The following is a 20,007-nucleotide window of genomic DNA, read 5'->3' as shown; positions in this document are numbered from 1 at the left end:
TGAAGTAATGAGATCAGATATTTTGATGTAGAAACACTAATGGTCACAAAAATTTAATTGGTTCTTTTCAATCATCCTGTAAACACAGAAACTCTTTCAGTATTTTATGCAAGTTCTCGTTTTAAAGAGAAGATACTATGATGGAGTAAAAATGTCTAAGGCAACAGCCCTTCTTTCACTTCAGTCTTAGAGGGCTAAGAGAAAAAAGAAGGAAAACCAGTGTTGTTCTTTTTCTTTTTTCTTTTCTTTCAAAATACAGAGGAAAACTTTGAAATTAACTATAAGTACTAAATACTATTGCATATGCAAAATGTGAAGCTTAATGAAGATTTAAACTGTGTTGATCACTTTCTTTAAAATGGTGCAGTTGAGGCCCTGTTTTCAAATTATTTCTAATCTCTCTCACAATATGGTGATTCTTAATGATACTTTATCTGCTATTTCTAAAAATATTTTTCACAAAACAGGGAGAAAGATAAAATATTGACAGACAATGTTTACACAAAAGCTGTTTTCATAATACTTAAATTGAGACCTAGCCTGAAACAATAGTATCAGAAGATTTGTGTGCCATGTCGAACATTTTGTGGGTTTGGAAGCAATTCACTTTTTGGTATTAGAATCATGCGTAACATTTCTGTCAGTGGTGATTATCTGGCTGAAGATGAGCCTTCAGGACATTTTCTCATCATTTTGTCATTTCTGATCAAAATGTCAGAAACTCTGAACACCTCTTCAGCCTGTTTTAAATCTGGAATGAAAGCAGAAAAGGGAAAATAATTTTAAAGCCAACATAAAGAAAAAGAGGAACTTTGATACTGTTAGCTGTTATATACTCCTGTTTTCTGGTTTACATGTAGTGAGAGTTGTATTTTCCAGGCAGACTGCTCAAGAAGGAAAGTAGTTAGTTTTTGCAGTTCTACTCAGAAAAGCCCGAAATTAAAATTATCCCAGCTTGTCTGACTGCAGGGAAAGCTGCAATGTTTTCTCATACGATAATAAAAAATGTTTGTTAGCTCACTCTTCAATTTTCATTATGAGTAGACATGTAGAAATTGAATGCAAACAAATGAAAGTTTGGGAGAAGAAGATGTTAGAGAGCAGATACCTTGTTAGACTTTCCATACTTTTCTGTTTTCATAGGCAAAGGAGACTAGATTCTAAAAGGCAAAAAATAATTGAATGCAGCCTTTTTCAATTGATGTAGGGCAGTGTTTCCTGTTACTAACCAAGCAGTTTTATGTGCTGCATAAAGTTATAATGAAAGTGACCTAATATATGGTTACTTTATAAAGAAATAGATGTAATGGATGTTAAGATGAGAGAAATGTTTGGAAGTGAAGGCAGACAAAGGCAAGAAAATACTCTTGAAATTATGACTGATTTATTACTACTCTTTTCCATTTTTTTTCTTTTTGTAAATTTAAATCCATGTAATTACATCAGTGTAAAGCAAAAAGAATGCATTGGTGGCTTAGTTTATGCTCTGCTCCCAGCCGCTATTATGTAAATGTAAAATAGCTGTGACTACAGTGAAAAGAAAGGGTAACAAGTCAGGATGTAATTATGGACATACACAGCTGTTGTTGATTCAGATGTTATTATATTTGACAGAAAGATAAAATTATGGATACAGACAAACTAAAAAAGGAAAGCATAATTTAGGATGTTCTGCTATGTGGCATTTTTATTGAACAGTTTTAGTTAAATGCCACTTATTTTCAGGATAGACTTAGGTCCCTAACAAATTATTTTCTAAGTAATACTACAATCATTCAGTAATTGGTAAAAAAAAGTGCTTCAGGGAAATTTCTCTCAGATATAAAAAAGGCTCAGTTCCAGGCTTCTTAAAGCCATTTTTAATTTATATAATACTAAGATTATAGGATTTAGTATTTGTTTAAATAATCTAAGGCCTTTTGTTTTGGGGCTTTAAAATAATGAATATTTTCCTGGAGTGCTCAGCACAGTGTAGGAACAGGCTCATAGACCAAATCTTGCTTAGCTAGAAACTCCTCTTGACTCAAATAAAAGCTGACTTGAGCATTAGGTTAAAAAGTCCTTTTTGCAGCATATATAGGGGAAGACAAGTGCCATCTGTTATTATAAAAACAGTGTGTAGGGTTCAGCTGACACACTGCTGGTTTGCATGTATGTATTCCTATTGCTGGAGGAAGCCAAGGAGTTGTTGAGTGAATCTAATGAGCATGGGAAACTTCTCAGCCTGACAGCATTTCCTTCCTTTCTTTTAGTGGAATTTTTAATTTGCTTTAATTTTTTTATGAAGAAGTTTTATTTTTGTTTAAGTATTTACCTGCAGTTACTCCATGCATTCTCGGACAGGAAAATTTCCAACTAATACACTCTAAGCCATGAATTCTTGTGCATTCTTTGAGAAAGTGCATTTCTCACTCAGTTATTGGCAGGATGAGAGTCTTTAAAATAAATCCACTGATACTGCAGTTCTAAAATCATACCTAATTCTTTAAGAAAGATGCTTATGACATTTTACTTCCTTTAATATTTGCTCCAACTTGCTGTTTCCATCTTTTACTGTGAACCATGTCTTCAGATATTGTACAGCATTTCTGAATATAGATCAGGTCAGTTCTGAACTTTGAATCATGAAAGCAGAAATCTTACTTAAGCTATTGTGGTTTTGATGGTAGAAGAAATGGGTGTTAGAGAAATGCTTTAAGATTCAGCTGAGTGTTTATTTCAGCTGAGAGATTATTTTACTGTTTCTCTTAAGAATACAGGCTTATTGTGGACATCTATTTCATGTATCATTCCCTAAAACACATTGACTGTGTGAACTTCCTCTATCTAACAGTAAATTCAGCTTTGCAGGTTTCTTTTTTGACTGCTAGAGGGTAGCCAAACTCAAAAATAGTATCTGCTACTATAGTATTGATAATTTTCTTTCTTGTCTCTTTTAAAATAATGGAATTCAGATAAAACCCTTCTCCAAGATTTTTCCCAACCCCAAATGTCTGAAAAATGAAGTATGGTTGATTTTATTTGAGCAGTGCCATTTTGAAACGTTGCAACATTCCTTTGTTCTAACTTGTTTTTGATTTTCTCCAGAGATCAAAAATAGCAGTGTATGAAAAGATGTGGACCTACATGAAATCAGCTGAGCCATCAGTGTTCACTAGGACTACTGCAGAGGGAGTAGCTCGTGTCCGCAAATCCAAGGGCAAGTTTGCCTTCCTGCTGGAGTCCACCATGAATGAATACATTGAGCAGCGAAAGCCATGTGACACCATGAAAGTGGGAGGAAATCTGGATTCCAAAGGCTATGGCGTAGCCACACCGAAGGGTTCTCCATTAAGGTGGGTGGAATAGTATAACAATATAAAATGTGTTGTTATAGTATTCCACCTTCCCTGATGTCCCTGATATAGCTCTTTTTGTTTTGTGTGTGAACATGGTATGTTATTTTTATTTTCTTCCATTTCATTTTTTTTTGATCAACAAAGGTAACCATTTCTAATTGCAATATGGATTGAGCAGCTATAATAGTTGGCATATGTTTCAAGGCCATATAAAAACCAAACTGGTTGAACACTAGCTACTTGAAGTCAGCCTCAATAGAATTAACTCTGGTTATTCTATTTCATCAGCCTTTTTCACAGAATTCAACCCTTTATAGCAGTATTATGCTTACATTATCTACATCAGTATCTGCATCAATAATATGCCTACATTTTATGTTTTGTTTATTGATCTCGGCTACTAATTTCTGAGTAAGAAGCTGCTTGTAGCATCTTTTTTCAAATGTCAGCACTTGGAGGTAATTAGTCCTTCATTAAAGCAACTTCATTAAAGTACTTTTTTACTAAAGCACCTTCTTATTTAGAAAAAATGTTTGTGTTTCTCGCATTATGCATTTCAGTACTGCCTTCAAACTCACCCGTATTTTCTTTTTCATGGTATCAGATGCATTCAGCAAAGTAGGAGAGTTTTTGATTCACAGGCATCATTTGCATTTCATTTAAATTGTCAGGGGACAAAAGTCAGGCGTGTGTTAAAATTGCGGTATTTACCATTCTTTTTCTTTAATGTTTAACGCAAACAAAACTTGCATTTTTCAGTGTAGATTTGCCAATTTTCTTCAAAACAAAAGAGCGACTAGCAGTTGAAGGGAGTCTGACAGTGATAAGGTGCACATGGGTGGGGAAAGGGAATGCTCTGCAGAGTGCTCTGCACCCCATTTCTCACATTTGTGCTCATGAGAAGGGATTACAATGTGCAACAAAGGGGAGGAAGTAGATACAGGGGAAGGGTTGCAAGTGCAGGTGGAGCCATATGTCTGTGGATGAGGTAACTAAGGACCTATTTGTCTACATCTGTGACTGCAGAGGAGACATCATTACCGCTATGCAGATAACTAGACTCACTCATAACTCATCAGTTTAACCTGCACACAGTGCCACAAACATCAGTAGCTGTAACTGCATTATAGGGACGGTGAAAGGAATATCATTAGAATCATTTCCATCCACAGCAAAAGAAGATTTGTATGTGCAGGGGAAAATCAGGACAGCTATTTCAGTGACTGAATATGAATTTTTGGTCCTTAACGTTCAGTACCTATCAGATTTAAAAATTGCCACCTTCACTGCTGAACAAAGTAGTAAGAGAACATTAAGGAGGTGAGAGAGGGAAAATGACAATAAAATTGTTAATTCTATAGAAAAACATGTCCAGAATTAATTGAGTAGTTAAAGGTAGAAGGCAGTGCTAATAAGAGAGGCTGCTCTAATATCTGGATATATTTTCAAAACACTTGGTTTTTATTTTATATTTACGATAGATTAATATCTCCTTTTCAGTGTTTCAGACAACCTCAAAGTGGTAGGCAGCCCTGCAGTTTAGGGTAGTAAGGAAATGCCCATTGCTGACAGTCATGCTTTACTGAGTCAAAGCTAGGACATACAATTTAGGAGTACTTTGGCTGCTGTCATATATGTCCTAGCAGTGGGCTCTTTGCTTTAAGTGTGCTTTATGGTGTTCTTTAGTCCCTTTCCCTTTCTTCTGCAGAGTATTCAATACCAACAAGAGACAGCCTGTTATAATGAGCACTGATAGCCTGTGGAAGTTGATTCATGTCAAATTTGGGCTTATTTCAGGTTTGTTCAGTTGGCTAGAGAAAAATACCTAGGAGTAAGGGGGACAAGACATAAAGCAGTTAGAAGTAAGAGGGCCTAGTAAGACTAATAAGAGCAGAGAGGAAGAGCACAGCCACAATTGTAAGGATCCAGTGTGAAGTCCTGGTTATATCCCAGCTAAAGACCCAGCTCCCAAACAGTTCAGTGAGGCCATAGTTTCATCTAACTGGGGGTCAGCAGCTATCACTAGGGTGATGTGATCAAAACCATCTCATTTTTCACATCCTGCCTTCAAACATGTTTCAAAAAGCAGAATAGGGGAAATCCTACCTGACTTGAAAATTGGACCAAATCTTCTTTCAAGCTGTCTCGACTGGCTGTCCATGTCCATGCCTTTCCTGAGCCTTTCTTTCACATGTGCTAAGCTGCTTGTTCTCCTGCTGCACCCCATTCCCTCTCCAGCCCCAGTGACAAACCATCAGTGCTGCTTACCTACTAAAAACATTAAGCAACACACTTAATGTTCTGAATACAAATAAAGAACAAGCAATACCTCACATTTGTACCACCTCTTTCATGTATATCTATGGAGAGTAGCACTTAGAGAAGAGGGGAAAAGCTTCCTCCCCCTGGTTTTGAACAGAAAGAGAAAGCTGTAAATTCTATCTGCATGTTTCAGTATTTGCTGAATTTTTTAAGATTTAGAATATGCTGCTTTTGCTATTTTGACTGCATCCCACATGGTAGTGTTTCTGTCACTGATCAGATGACTTATGTAACTGCTGTCTGCACAGATAATTGCAAATATTGAACATGCAGCTTGAAATCCATGAAGGGCAGGCTAGCTGAGCTCATTACATAAATTAGTCAGAAGACATAATTTGATATGGGAATTGTAAATTCTGTTTTATTTAATAATCCTAATTTCCTATTTGAGTTATATGTAGACCACAAATTACTTGATGTAGTTCACAAATAATTGCAAGTAGCATATAAAATTTAAACATTCAAATGCTATCTTTGGTTTGTTCAGGACTAGGGAAAAAAACCCAATTTTTCCAAATGAATTATTAATATCAAATTAATCACTGAACTGTTTGAATACCTATGCCGTTAGAAGTATTTTAGTCTTAATCCTTCTCCTACTTACAATGATATAAATCAGGAGTTTTTTCCCTGAAAATATAGTAGCATCTGAATAAAATTGATGTGAGTCTGTGGAGAACCAGATCATATATTTTCACACATCTAACTGACAGAAAGTGGTTCTTCCTGTAGCATAGGATTAGGGATGGTTCCCTGCCATCACATCACTGGGCTCACGTTCATTACAGAGCACATACCCATCACTTGGTTCATGCAGATGAAATCCACCTGTCAGAGAGATGCAAGGACTGGTCTCTCTGTTGCTCATGACCGTACACATGAGCAGGGTAGTGGATTTTAATTAATTCCTTGTTGAGTTTCATGCTACACTCCTGCAGTGTTCAACCAGTACCTATTGGCTAATTGGAATGATTTATTCTCAGTGCTGGTGCAGTGTTACAATTAATGCATATCACTGAATGGAGGAGAATGGGAAATACCTGATGTGTGTTTCTTTTATGCCCACATCACATATCATGTGTGTCTCCTTCCTTCCTTCCTTTTCAGTGATATTCATTTCTATATGATGTTGTAAAAGAGTGATGTGTTTGAGAAGGAATGTGGGATTGAGGGCAAAGGCTCTCATGGCAACAAAGATTGAGTTTCTCTCATGGCACTACCCAACTGTTCTTACTGTTTCTCCTCCTACAACGGTAGGTATCCTTCCAAAGCCACTGTGGGGTACTCAGTGTGAATTAATGAGTTTTTTTCTTCAAAGGTGGTGCTTTCAAAGGTGGTTAAGAGAGTGCTGCTTGTCTGCTTAGCAAGACCTACCTCTGTAAAAGTGTTGTCATTAGAAGATGTTTTTGTGGCCAGACTTCTGGCCCTTGTGGATCACCCCTGGGTCATCTGCCTTGTCACTTGCAGTAACTGTGTTATTAGAGGGCAGCACCTGGAGATCTTGTACTACTCAAGCCCTGTGCCTTGCATGCCTCTGCTTTTCTGTTTTAGATATGTAGGCATCATAAACAAGTTTGAATAGTGAAGAACATGAAAGAGTTCTCCACCCTAAGAGGTAATGATAAAGGAGTTAAGGGCAATATTTTCTCAAAAGTACACTAAAAGCTTTTTCAGCTTTTTGTCCCTTGAAGCTGTTTTATGTAAAGGGAAATGACAGGTTGGGCTAAAAAATGAGTTGTTATCATTTCTTCTCTTACTGTTTCAACTAAGGACATTTGTCCTGTCCTGTAGCCAAAAGTATGCAGCATGGATGAGTGAAACCTGCAAGGTCATAAGTGTCTGGTGAGACCCTTTCATCCCAGGCAGATGAGAATGGCAGGATTAGATTTAGACAAATAATAGAAAAACTTTGAATAGATGCATCAATGTGTTTTAGAGATTGGTGATATTTGTTCACCAACCTCATGAAATCCAGAGCTCTAATAAGTTCCTGCTATTGGAATTACAGTTAATGTTTATATATATATATGAACCTGGGATTCTATATTCCATTATTCAAGTCTCTATTCTTTTTATGTAGTAAAGGATTAACTCAGTTTGACTTTAGGAAGAATTCTTTATGCTCTGGAGAGGAAGGCAAAAAGGTCCTCCTGGTGATATCTGCTGGTTTTTGCAGTGTGAAATCTTGTGAATTGACTCTTTGTGCTTTATCCATTTTTCACTGTGTTTAACATAAGGTGTGCAGTGTGGGCGGTGATCAGGGATGCTAGTGTTGCAGATGTAACTTTGCCATCATTTTAGCAACTTCTATGGAGAGAAAAGTGTAATGCATGTGAAGCTAGGGATTTAAGTTTCCATCCCCTGCAAAGAAGGAGCTCCCTGAAGATTGCTTGGGGTGCAAAAGGCAGCCAAACAGAGTTCTGTCAACAGTGTATGGATTCTCCTGTGTTATATAATGTAATGTGCAATACCTGAGAGAGATTTACCCTAGAAGTGAGAGATCTGTGGTGGAAGGACATTTTTCTTGAAGAAATCTGTGGGAATAAGATAAAGATCTGTTATGAGGGGAATCTTTGCGTGCGTGGGCTCTGTACTCTACTGTCATGATCTCAATGACTCAATCTTCTTGTTTTCCTGAGATGAATCTCTAAAACTTCCATTCTTTCATTGCTTCATTTCAATGTGGTACTACAGCTGGCAGTTACCTTTGCATTTCAGAGATTATCTAGTATGGTTCATTAGAAATCTAGTGTTGGAAGAAAACTTATTTTAGTAACTCATGCTCATTCATACAAAATTTTGGCAGACCTTACATAGGATGGAATATTCCCCCCACTTTTTTTTTTCTGGTAAGTGATATTTCCTTTTATTTTTTTCATTGACCTGAAAATAACATTATGATAGTGTAGTTTCTTCCAGTGAGACTATTTAATTTTTTATCAAATGTTGTCCTCAATGTTTTTGTAGACCAGACTATAAGGAGCTTATTGTGGAAGGAATTCCCAGGTCATCCAAAGCTGTTTATTGTGAACTTAATTTAATATTCTGAGATCTACACCAGTTCTCATTTTACCCTGGATTTGTAGGTCAGTGAGCTGGTAATTCACACCAGGCTCTGTGGGAAAACCATCAGAGTCATTATGCAGTAGTCAACTGTAAGGACAGGTAAAAATGTTTCTTCCCAAACTTCTTGCAAGCTCTGTTTTTTTATGCTTTCTGTAAGATTGGATTTGTGTGTACAAAAGGATAGGTATGATATTCACAGACTTCCTCTGAGTAAGAGAAGAACCAGGAAAAATATTTGAGCTGGCTACGCAAATTTTTTACACTGTCAACATTTGTTTACTACAGAGGACTTCTTCCACTGTTGTTTTTCAATGGTTTTGTACTGTAGAAGTCCATGAATCTTTAGAAAAATAAGCTTCCCATTAATGAAGCTTCCTTGTACAAACTGTGTTGTATCATAAAGGAAGCATTTCCCTAGAGCACTCTTCAGTGTACCCTATATTGTTCATTTTCAAAGATCTTTATAGATTTTTTAATTTTTTTAACCAATATTATTGATATAACTATTCTGTCTTGGTGTTTCTGTGCATCTGGGCTGCAGTCTTCACTCAATGGCAGGTTCCTGTTTCTAGAAAGGTACCAAAATAGGTAAAGGTAATGCATGGTTGGGTTTTCCTGATAGCATCTGAGACCCATATGCCTCTGAGCATATTCTGGCATTTCAGAGAGAAGAATGGGTATTTCTTTTGCTGGTTAGCTGTCTTCTGGTTGGCACCACTGGCACATAAAGGCCTCCCCAGATCATTCTGAAGACAAGCACCCATCACAGTGAGGAGAGATGCAGAGGAAGCAGGTTTGATTTTTTTCACATTTCCCTTGTTCTGCCAGAATGCCTGGTCTTGCCCTTAATCAGTGTGTTATTCATAGAGTTGTTTCAGCAAAGCACTATAGGACCTCAAAACTGATGTCATTTATATACAATGTAGAGAAGATATAGAAAGAACTGGTGAATAATTGAGGTTTGATGATTAAAACAAGTGATGTGAAAATACTGAGTTTGACCTCTACACTTTTGAAGCAAGGGCCACTGGAGAAAGCAAAAACCCCTCCATAGTTATGGAGTAGTCTGTTGATACTTGAAAGAACTGGATTTTTGTCAACTTAGCAGTATTTTCCAGGGTCATTTCTTTCTGTGATAAAAATTATATGAAAACTAGGAGGTGATCTGTAGCATTTTATACATATATAAACATTATCCTGTTTGACTGATGGTATAGATCATACTGTATGACTTTGCATAATATTTTTCCCTTCACTGTAGGCATAACAAGGCTTGAATTACCACATCATTACCATTCAGTGTCAAAGCTTATAGCTGAGACATTTCTCAAGCAGGTCAGATCCTTCAAAGCTTGTTGGGTTTTCTTTCAACTGAAAATAACACTTACTAGGTATAAAGGCAGAGAATGGGCCAATGCTTAGGAAGGAATATAAAAGTCAGGGGTCAAAAGAAGATCAGTGAAGAGAACCTGACAGTGAATGTCAGCAAGTTGTTCTTTCAGATGAGCCTGGGAGGCATACTTAATTTTGCTTACCTGGGTTATTTCTGTCTAAAAAACAGAGTGTCTATTTGAAAAGTAAATATAAAGCCTTGGGAACAGAGATTTGAATCCCAACTTGCTCTGTCCCCCAGTGATGCCTGTTGGATTAATGTCATAATTTTCAATCAAGATAAGGGTCTTCCCTGTGCAAAAATAGTACAGTAAAAATAAGAGAAATTTTTATGATGACTAATAAGATTCACTGCAAGATGTACAAGCAAATGTATTGAGGCAAAATCTTCTACTTGAAAGAGTTTTGCCCATTCTTGCAATTTTTACTTGTAGAGGAAGGAAATTGTAATAACTCTGATTTAAGTCACCAAATGGCAGTGAAGAGCACTGCTGTTGAGATAATTTCTGATACTTGTCTCTTTGAAAGAAAACAACTCATTAATGTCCATGATGCTGCACTTGCTGAATTTTCTCTGACCTGGGGGAGAAAAAAATCCCTCTATCTTTCAAGTACTTCAAAGAGCCATCTCTGACCTGCCTTGCCTCACAGAGCCTTTTTCTTCATTGCCACTAGCAGGAAGTTTTCACTCTCAGACTTCAAGGATGATTCATAATTGAACAAAGCTCTCTGTGGTTTGGAGGAGAAATCAAAAGTCACAGGAATTTGTTCTGCTGCCATTTCTGTTTTCCTGCACTACAAATAACAGTAGAAGCAACTGATGGAAGGCAAAGCTCTTCCAAGAAGCTTAGCTCCCATCTTGGTCACACTGTCAGGTTCTGGTGCCTCTCTGCTAGTATCATCCTGCTTCTTATTCCTAGGAAAGTCTTGGGATTTTAGTGAGAAAAGCTGTGAAATGAAGTGTTTCTGAGCAGGGGTGAAAGAACAGAGCATGGAAACAGCAGTAAAACCGTTTCATAGAAAGGTTGGTTTTGGTTTTGGGGTTTTTTTTAATCTAAACATTTCAGTGGCAACAATTTTTAAATTAGCAGTATAATCAGTGTAAAAGATGAAGCAACCATTCTGTACCTTCCGCTTTAGTATTTGCTTAAAAGCACAATGCAGCTTTTTAAAAAAATATTTTTACAAGCTAATTATAAATGAGATTTCTCATTTTGATATTTAGTGATTACTAAAACTTTCTTTACTCTCTTACAGAAGCATTGGGACAGTCTGAGGTAGTAAGCACCAGAAAAAGTTCAATAACAGGCTTGTTTTCTACAGTCAGAAAGAAATCAAGGCTGCAAAAAGATCAGAGTTCTTTTCTTTCTTGTCTGTTTCAGAATTGTTTGAATGCAAACAGGATAGGAGCTTCACAATAACAAATCTATCCAAATGAAATTTGTCAGACTGTTGAATTCTCTGACAGGTAAAGACAGGCTTATATTCAAGTATAACCAAGGAACTTACCTCAGACTATCAGCAAAGACCATAATGTCTCAAAAATACTGATACCATTGCTGTGCACACGTCCTACTGATCTTCTGGACTTTTACAAACCTTTGATAAGCATTAATCCCCACTGTATGCCAGTGGGATACAAAAGGTTATGGTTGTTTCCAGTCTATAGATCCCCTGAGAAATAAATGCTGCCTCTTGCCACTTCAGAAATAATTTTCTCCTGCCCTTTTCCGTGCCATTTCCCCAATCCCTTGTAAAGCATCTCAGCAGAGGGCAAGATGCAGCCCTTTATATTTTAACAATGCTGCTCATTATTATTTCTCTCTTCTCTTTTTATTACAAGTCTCTGGCTGTTTAGGTGTCAAGTCCCAGGAACTGCCCTTTGAAGTTGATGGTACAGTTCCTGACAACTTAAAGGCCTATCCCACTAAGATAATAATTGTTCAGGTAAATTGTAGGTAGACTGAAGCAAGGGAGCAGGCTGCTGAAAGGCATCGCAGCAGCTCATAACAATACCTCTCTGTGGAAATGACATTTGGGGTACAAATAGCGCCTGAAAAACAGTTTGCAATTAATCTGTGTGATAGTTGCAAAACTGCCTGCTTCCAATCGACAGAAAGTACAAGATGGACTCCAAGAGACATAAAATGGCCATTTAGTCTTTGTGCAGCCTTGATTCTGGTGAGAAATCTCCAACCAAAAGTAGGGAGAAAAGTTTGTTTTCTTTCTTGTGGTTGCTTTGATCTGAGAGCAGTATCTCAGACTGGCACAATATGTGACAGAGTAGGCATTATGGACTGAACATCCCAGCATGAAAGGTAGAAAGGTGTTGACAGCACAAAACAAGATTCAGAAGTCTTAATGTATAATTTAAGCCACTGTGTGTCTTGACACAACAGCTCTAAAATGCAACTCTTTCCCATCATCAGAATGTTCCCAAGGAGCTCAAGTTCCAAATAAAAATGGCTGTATGTGTATCTCACTGAGTAGCACAAGTTTAAAATATTGTTTGATTAAATAATGACTTGTGGCTGATCAATAATTTTTCCTCTTAACTGGTCTGCTTTGTGTGTGGTAGGAGGTGGAATGAAAACTAGAACTCTTTTTCTCAACTATCTCTAGTTATCCTTAGCTCAAGTTTCTTCACTTGTATAACTCAATGCCTTACTCCCATTGTCTGCTTTCCTTCCTCTGCTTCCTATTCCAACCAAGTCACTTAAAAAAGCTTAAATCAAGCCTGAAAAAGGATTTAGCTCCTATTTAACTATATCTTTTAGCAAATCATGTTATGCTAAGCAATGCTGTGTGTTCTTTTGTTGTGACTCTCTTTTAACAGTTTTTGTCAGGATTGGCAGTTTTCTGTAGTCAAAGTTGGACTAAAATTTTCCCTGCAGTTTTTTAAAGCCGAAAGTCAACTGGATAAAAGGGATCCAAGCCTGACCAGGTGCAGAGACCTATTTTATTGTTACACTTCAGGTGTTTCTTTCTACTCTAAAAGAACACATGAAAATATTAATCTGCCTCCAGCATGCAAAGAAAATAGAGATTTTTGGTTGTTTTTTTTTCCTCCCGTCTTGTTCAGGAATAGTATCTCTGTGCAGGAAGATCCAGATCCCTTGCTAGCTTCCAGATCTTCCATTCCTAGCAGCAGGGATGAATGAAGCCTGCAGGTGAGAGCAGCCCCACCAACATCTGGCAGCCCATCTGTTACCTCCAGAATATGTACAGCTTCCTCTGAACATAATTACACATCAGGCTCTTTCCAATCTGTTGCTGATATGGTTCCATTTAGTGTGGCCCGGATTTGTAACTATGTCTTTAGGAGGCTTTTATGTGTAGAATTAGATGTTTGGATTCTTTAGATGGATGCAGGCACCTGATTTCACACATTTTATGCTATGTTGTTTGCATGATTTAGGCCTATTTTGGATCTTAAAACTTTTAAGCCTACAGAAAAATTAATGGGATCTAGTAATTTCTTACAGAAAATCTCAGCTTTTTCTAAAAAACCCAAATTGTCCATATTTCATATGCCTTAATGTAAACATTACTAGACAATTCTTCAGATTTTTTCATTTTCAAGCAAAATTTCATATTTTAAGGTTTCCACAAGAGCCTTTTACTGCTTGCAACACAAAATATGAAGAGACAGGTTTTAGGAGGACGTTCATTTCTTTATTGGTTTTAAATAAAAAGAAAATGCTTTCTATCCAAAGCCAGGGGACTCACCCACATTCAGATGCTCTGCATTTACTAAGATCCAGCTCCTCAGGTTTTAATCAGTAGATGATACTATTCTGATTATATTCTATACCTGCTGATGATATTTTTTGGTTTAAAACCGCATGAACACTTGACAATTAGTTTTGCTTTTTCAGTTTAAATAATGCAAACTCAGTCTATGAAAGTATAGTTGAAAGTGAACAGAAAGTCATCCCAGTTTCTTGAGGATTTGGGTTTTTTTTTTTCCTGTCACAGTTAAATAAGCAGGCTGCTATTTTTGGCGTCTCTTTTAGATAGTGGGCAATTATCCAAAGCAGTTTCCAATTAGAGTGCTTTTAGTTCATCCAATTTGTAGACCACAAGAGAAGATACTGTTGCATTAGATAAAATAATTGCAAACATTCAGACTTCATCTAGAACACAACATCCTTTTTTTTTGGCCTCCTCACTTAAGAAAAAAAATCAATAAATTGAACCTATTTCATGGAAGGTGATCAAGATAGAGTGACACTCTGCTCCGAAAGGCTGTGCAGGCTTCATCCTTGGAAGTGTACAAAATGTGACTGGTTGAAGCCCTGAGCAGTTTGGACTGACCCTTGTATGAGCAGCAGGTTGGACCAGACAACTCCTTAGGCACTTTCCAGACTGCACTGTGCTATGATTCTTTTTTGAAAATTATGGCTATGATAAGGATGTCTTCATCACATTGAATCTCCTGGAGCTACAGGAGTATTTGGAGAGTTGTAGTAGCTCATGGAAAGTGATGTTTATGTTTCCTGCATGGTAGAAAGTCCTCTCCTGACCACTAGGCTTTAGTTACAATTTCTGTGAATTAAATGTCAAGCAGATCATTCCTATCTGAAAAAAATTTTCTCGCTGGAAAAGCAAAATAGAGTGAGAGAATTTGAAGTCAGTGAAGTGACAGTGGTTCATACCTCTTCTTCGCCAGGGAAAAAGGGGCAGTTAACTTCCTAAGCAGCTTTATTTAGCTGCTGAGTGATTGACAGCATGGATTTTTTTGGGACTCCTGAGTGGGTCAAAATGTGGAAGAGTTTGTTATGGAAGTCAGGCCACTCAGGTTGGCTGTCTCCCACTTTCGGCAAGAAAAACTAGGAGTATGTTGTGGTTAAGGACTGAATTGAGGAAATACACACAGAAGTTTAGGCTTAGTCTATCTCTGGGAAACTGGAAAGATAAATTCTCTATGAATGGTTGCCTGAAAAGACACAGATTTCTGAGAGGAAATGAAGTTTGATTGCCTGACGTCATGTCATACCGGTGAGCTTAGTTAATGACCCTGCCCAGATTTCCTGGGAGTCTTGGAGGAGATCTCTACTTCAGATTCACCTTTGCAAATTGAGGGTAATGACAACTGCCCATCAGCCTCAGAGGAATAGTGAAGATTAATAGCATAGTGTTTATTGGGCTGTGGCTATTTGAAGCCCATTCCCACTCCAGATGTTTCTGTGATTACTTAAAATCCATGGAGGTGTGTGCGTCAGGATAAACACGGTGGTAGATTTCTCAGTGTCTTTGGTCAGAGAAACTGATCTGGAAAGAAAAACACTGAAAATTGGGAAACTGGACGTTAAGCTAATGGTTTCTGAAACAGTCTGTGGTCTATGACCACATGTTTTGCGTTCCATTTAGAAAGCAATGGCAGAAGTCTCCGTCACCAGTGGATCCTACTCTAATGGCTTTTTTAATTAAAATTGGCACATGGGAATGTGTTCAGGACAACAGTAATTACATTATTTCTATCTCCATATCCACTGTGGAGATCTATTAGTACTTTTGGTACTGTGTTTTCTCTGTAGCCTGGCTGCTTGTATTTGAAATGTTACAAGCAGGGGTTACCGCATCAGTGTGATTGTGCTTGATCCAACTGGTCTGAGAGCCGCTATATTTGCATTTCAGAGAGTGGTTTGGGCTGCATTTCAGAGAGTGGTTTGCATTTTCAGAGAGGGACCTTAAAGATCATCTGTTTCCAAGCTCCTGCCATGGGCAGGGACACCTTCTAGTAGACCGGGTGGTGTAGTGGATGAGAATGAGTGGGACATAGGAAAGTGCTGGCAGAAGCATTGTACTGAGTTAACTATGGCCTTTCCTTCACCACCAGCAGTGGCAGTATAGGGACACAGAGCTGTGCCAAATTGAAGGTGCTCCATGCTTAAGTGGAATCTGTTTCCATGCTGGGGGAAGGTGGAGAGTTTGCTGCTGTGTACATGGATGTATTGATGGTGACATCATATAGCTGGTTGCCAGAGGGATTGGATTGCCCTTGTGATCATTTCACCTGATCTTGGGCTGCTGTTCAGCTGGCTTCAGGGCATTTTAATTATCAGCACACTGGCTATTGGACCTGCCATCTCATCTGGTTGCTGGCACTGATTATGTTTGTCTAAGCATATCAGATATTCCTCATTAACTTCTGCAATAATATTCAGACAGAAAGTCCTAGGAACTCTTCCAGCTAATCCCCATTTTGGCTGCTGACCAAATAAGGCTTTATATGGCACAACTGTAATTGCTTCATTTGTATGGTATTGATCTGCCATTAGGCAAAACACAGGCCAGCATTTCACGAGGGCACAAGTTATGCAGTGTTCTTTATTTTTTGCGTTACAGTTGCAGCTCCGGTTCCCACCTGAGAAATAGCTCCCCTGTTTTTGTCTTTCAGTCTCTGCTTCTATTTAAAGTAATGAATTTCAAAGTGCTTGCATCATAATTAGACCAAAGCTTAAGAAAACGTGTCTTAGCTGGAATCTTTCCATTTATTGCCTTTATGAAAAAAATCAGTATGGAGGCACAAAGAAGCATGAATGTAATGTTACAGAAATCCCTCATGCCTCTTTTCAGTCTAAGTTTAGACCTGCCAAAATTGTATCAACTGTTCAAATCTTTGATTTGTATGAATTAGTGATCTGTTTCTGGTGGCCATAAAAGTCAAGAATTCATCCTGATTTCTGTGCTGCCAATGGCTTTTGGCATAGTGGCCATGTTTCATTAATAACTTCATGGGCATTGATGTCAGTGGATGAATTCCCTCAGAAGCAAACACCAGTTTTGCCCTACAGCCTTCCCATGTGGAGTAAGCTTTTCTTACCAGGAAAAAGTTATTGAAGAGCTTGCTTGTATTGCAGCACTTTTCATACTGTACAGAAGGCTGACGGTATTTACCTTCACAGATATATCATGCTTCACTCTCATTAAGGTGAGACTAGGGCTTGGTGCCTGAAAGGTCTAACCAGACAAGCAAAAGTTACCTTAGGAAGAGAACAAACATGGGCTTATTCCTAACATAAAGATATAGACATAAATAGAACCACAAAATCATAGAATCATAGAATCATAGAATCATAGAATCATAGAATCATAGAATCATAGAATCATAGAATCACAGAATAGTTTGGGTGTGAAGAGACATTTAGGGGTCATCTAGTCCGACCCTTCTGCAATGTGCAGGGACTGAGCAGGTTGCTCAGAGCTCAGTCCAGCCTGATCTGGAATGTTTCCAGGAATGAGACACCACTCTGGACAACCTAGTCCAATGTTTTACCATCCTTATTCTAAGAAACCTATTCCTTATACGTAGTCTAAGTCTACCCTCTTTTAGTCTAAGTCTGACTTCCTTTAGCTGAAAACCACTGCTCCTTGTTTTGTTTTAGCAGGCCCACTCAAAAGCTTTGTTCCCATCTTTCTTACTGCCCCCCTTAAAGTATTGAAAGGCCTTCATAAGGTCTCTCTGGAGCCTAGTTTTCTTCGAGCTGAACAATTCCAACTCTCTCAGCCAGTTCTGATGGGAGGGCTGCTCCGTGCCTCTGGTCATTTTTTGGCTCCCCTCTGGACCCATTCCAACAGCTCCCTGTCCTTCCTGTGCTGGGTCCCTAGAGCTGGATGGAGGTAGTCATGGGAGTGGAGTAGAGGGGAAGAATCACCTCCTTTGACTTGTAGGCCGTGCTTCTTTTTATGAATTCAACTGAATGTGGCTACTCTGTGAATTCCTGAGAACAGCAGTGGTACTTTCTTTTTTTTTTTTTCTCCCAAATGCAGCTCTGGGAAAATGGAAGAAGTTGGTGTTTTTACTTTCACTGTAGTTCTTGCCACAGGTACCTATATCTGCCACCCTGAAAGTGGTTAAATGCAACTCCTTTTGTATCACTCTTCTTTGAGGACATCTCAGAAATATTAGCTAGGATTGAGGATTTTTGTCACTTTTTATGGAGTATCATAAGCTGATGATAAGGTAGTTTATGAAAAAGGCACGCAGAGATGCTCAGTTGAGCACTTTTACTTGTAGAAGTCACTCTATCATGATAGAGACATAAATAGAACCACTCCTGATGTTTTTCTGCCATATCTGAGTCTTAAAGACATCTTACACTAATCAGGTGCTCTTGTGAGATCCTGATGCTTGCAAGAAGGAAAATGCATCAACATATCATAAGGAGTAGAAAACAGGCAAAGACCATTTCAGATGTAGCTCTTCTCAACCATTATTATATGTTCATAAATGGTAGATTCACCCTTACAGTAATAAAAAACCGGAGAAGTCTGAGAGTGAAATCTTTTCAAATATTGCCAGATTTGAACCAAATGTGCAAAAATGCCAGGTATGTTCAATACTGCACCAAAAGCTTGGGTTTGTTACTATGTCCCTGCTACCCACTAAATAGAACATACATTTGTATAGCACATTGAGATATGGGGCTGGTTAGGAACCAGAAAACCAAATATTTGCAGTTAGCCCAGCAGGATATTTAATCTTTCCTGATTTGTAGCGAGATTCAGCAATAAGTTCTGACTCCTTTTGGATGTCACAGTAACATTTCTTCCGGGTAGGTGACTCAGCCTAGGACTGGGTCTTCCTGCAGAGGAAAGCTGTGAAATGCTCAGTCGAAGGTACAATATTTCTGCCACTGCTGGGACATGTTGAATGGAGTGAAAAATTAGAAGCTGCTGAAACAGCTGCCACCTGCTTTGTTCAGAAAGATTTTGATGTAGTAAAATCTTCCTCTGCATCAGGTAGCCAGAGTCAGTGATCTTAATAGGCCCTCTAGTAATCCATCGGTGATATCAAATGAATTGAGGTGGATGTAAAGATGGAACAGCTTTCTAAGTTACAAGGAACCACACCACATTTCTATTCAATAAGCACTGAATTGCATCCAAAAGATATATGTTTCCCTAGCCTCATTCTGGGTGAAAATAGTCTCTCTGTGGCATCCAGAAGCATAAATTTTAAAGGCCTTAGAAATATGATTAAGATAATATATAAAGGAAAAATTTAATCCTCTGGCCAAGATCAGTAATGGTGAATAATATTTTCAGTGCTGTTAAATCATCCATTTGCAAAGCAATAAGATCAGTTGTGCAGCATTTGGCTTTTTCTCGAGATGGAGAGACATGAGGAGTTTCAACATATGCCTGGGTAACAAAACAGAATGTCATTGCAAGAGGCTTGCCCTAATGCAGTCTAAGTGGGGGAGGAGCAGGACAGCATGAGGCATGATAGACCTTCACTGCTGTGACCCTCACCTCAGGCTGCTACTCCCTGCTTTCAGCAGTGCCCATCCAACACAGATGGGATCTGTACCTGGCACTACACCACCTGCTCTGCTTTGCCATGGAGCCCCAACCTGTCTGTGCCAATACCGTCCTTTTCTTTCAGCTGGGGGACCCTAAACTTAGGAGATACTGGAGAGGCAGGTCAAACAGTATCCAAACATCTTGCTGCAACAAAACTGTGAGTTGATGTCTGCTTCACCTAGGGTATAAAAAGCAAAAAGCTTTCTGCCAGCCATGCCAGAGGTGAAAGCATTATGTATTGGTGGGGGAGAGGGATGCACTTATACATGCTCACTTTACACATTTCAATTTTAAAAATATTAATGTAAATTCTTCCCACAATTTCAACTATATAAAAACCATAAATGGCTCAGAGTTGATAATGTTTCTGAGGTGAAAGAGAGTTTTGAAGTTCTTGGCAGTGGGCTAAGCTTATCCTGAAAGTGGTTCCTGCAGCATGGAGACAGTGCTACACTGGTGCTCAGACCCTTTTGAAAAATATCCCTCAAGTGAGGGATTTGCTGAGGGTGGTGGGACGCTGGCACGTGTTACCCAGCATTGTTGTGCACACCCCATCCCTGCAAGTGTTCAAGGCTGG

At 38.4% G+C, this 20,007-nt stretch overlaps 1 protein-coding gene across 2 annotated transcripts in view; it reads left to right on the top strand.

The window, feature by feature from the left end:
* Positions 1–20,007, top strand: part of GRIA4 (glutamate ionotropic receptor AMPA type subunit 4) — a gene marked incomplete at both ends in the record, with an annotated part of 215,795 nt that overhangs the window by 170,738 nt on the left and 25,050 nt on the right. For both annotated transcript variants that reach the window (XM_084226960.1, XM_084226961.1), the window contains one exon: positions 3,088–3,335. In XM_084226960.1, the coding sequence (XP_084083086.1) occupies positions 3,088–3,335 (248 nt within the window). The remainder of the gene's footprint in view (positions 1–3,087; positions 3,336–20,007) is intronic.

Source organism: Fringilla coelebs (assembly GCF_963513975.1).
Source record: "Fringilla coelebs genome assembly, chromosome: 2".
Taxonomy (NCBI): domain Eukaryota; kingdom Metazoa; phylum Chordata; class Aves; order Passeriformes; family Fringillidae; genus Fringilla; species Fringilla coelebs.
The sequence above is the reverse complement of the archived record's forward strand: the minus strand, read 5'-3'. Positions and strand labels throughout refer to the sequence as shown.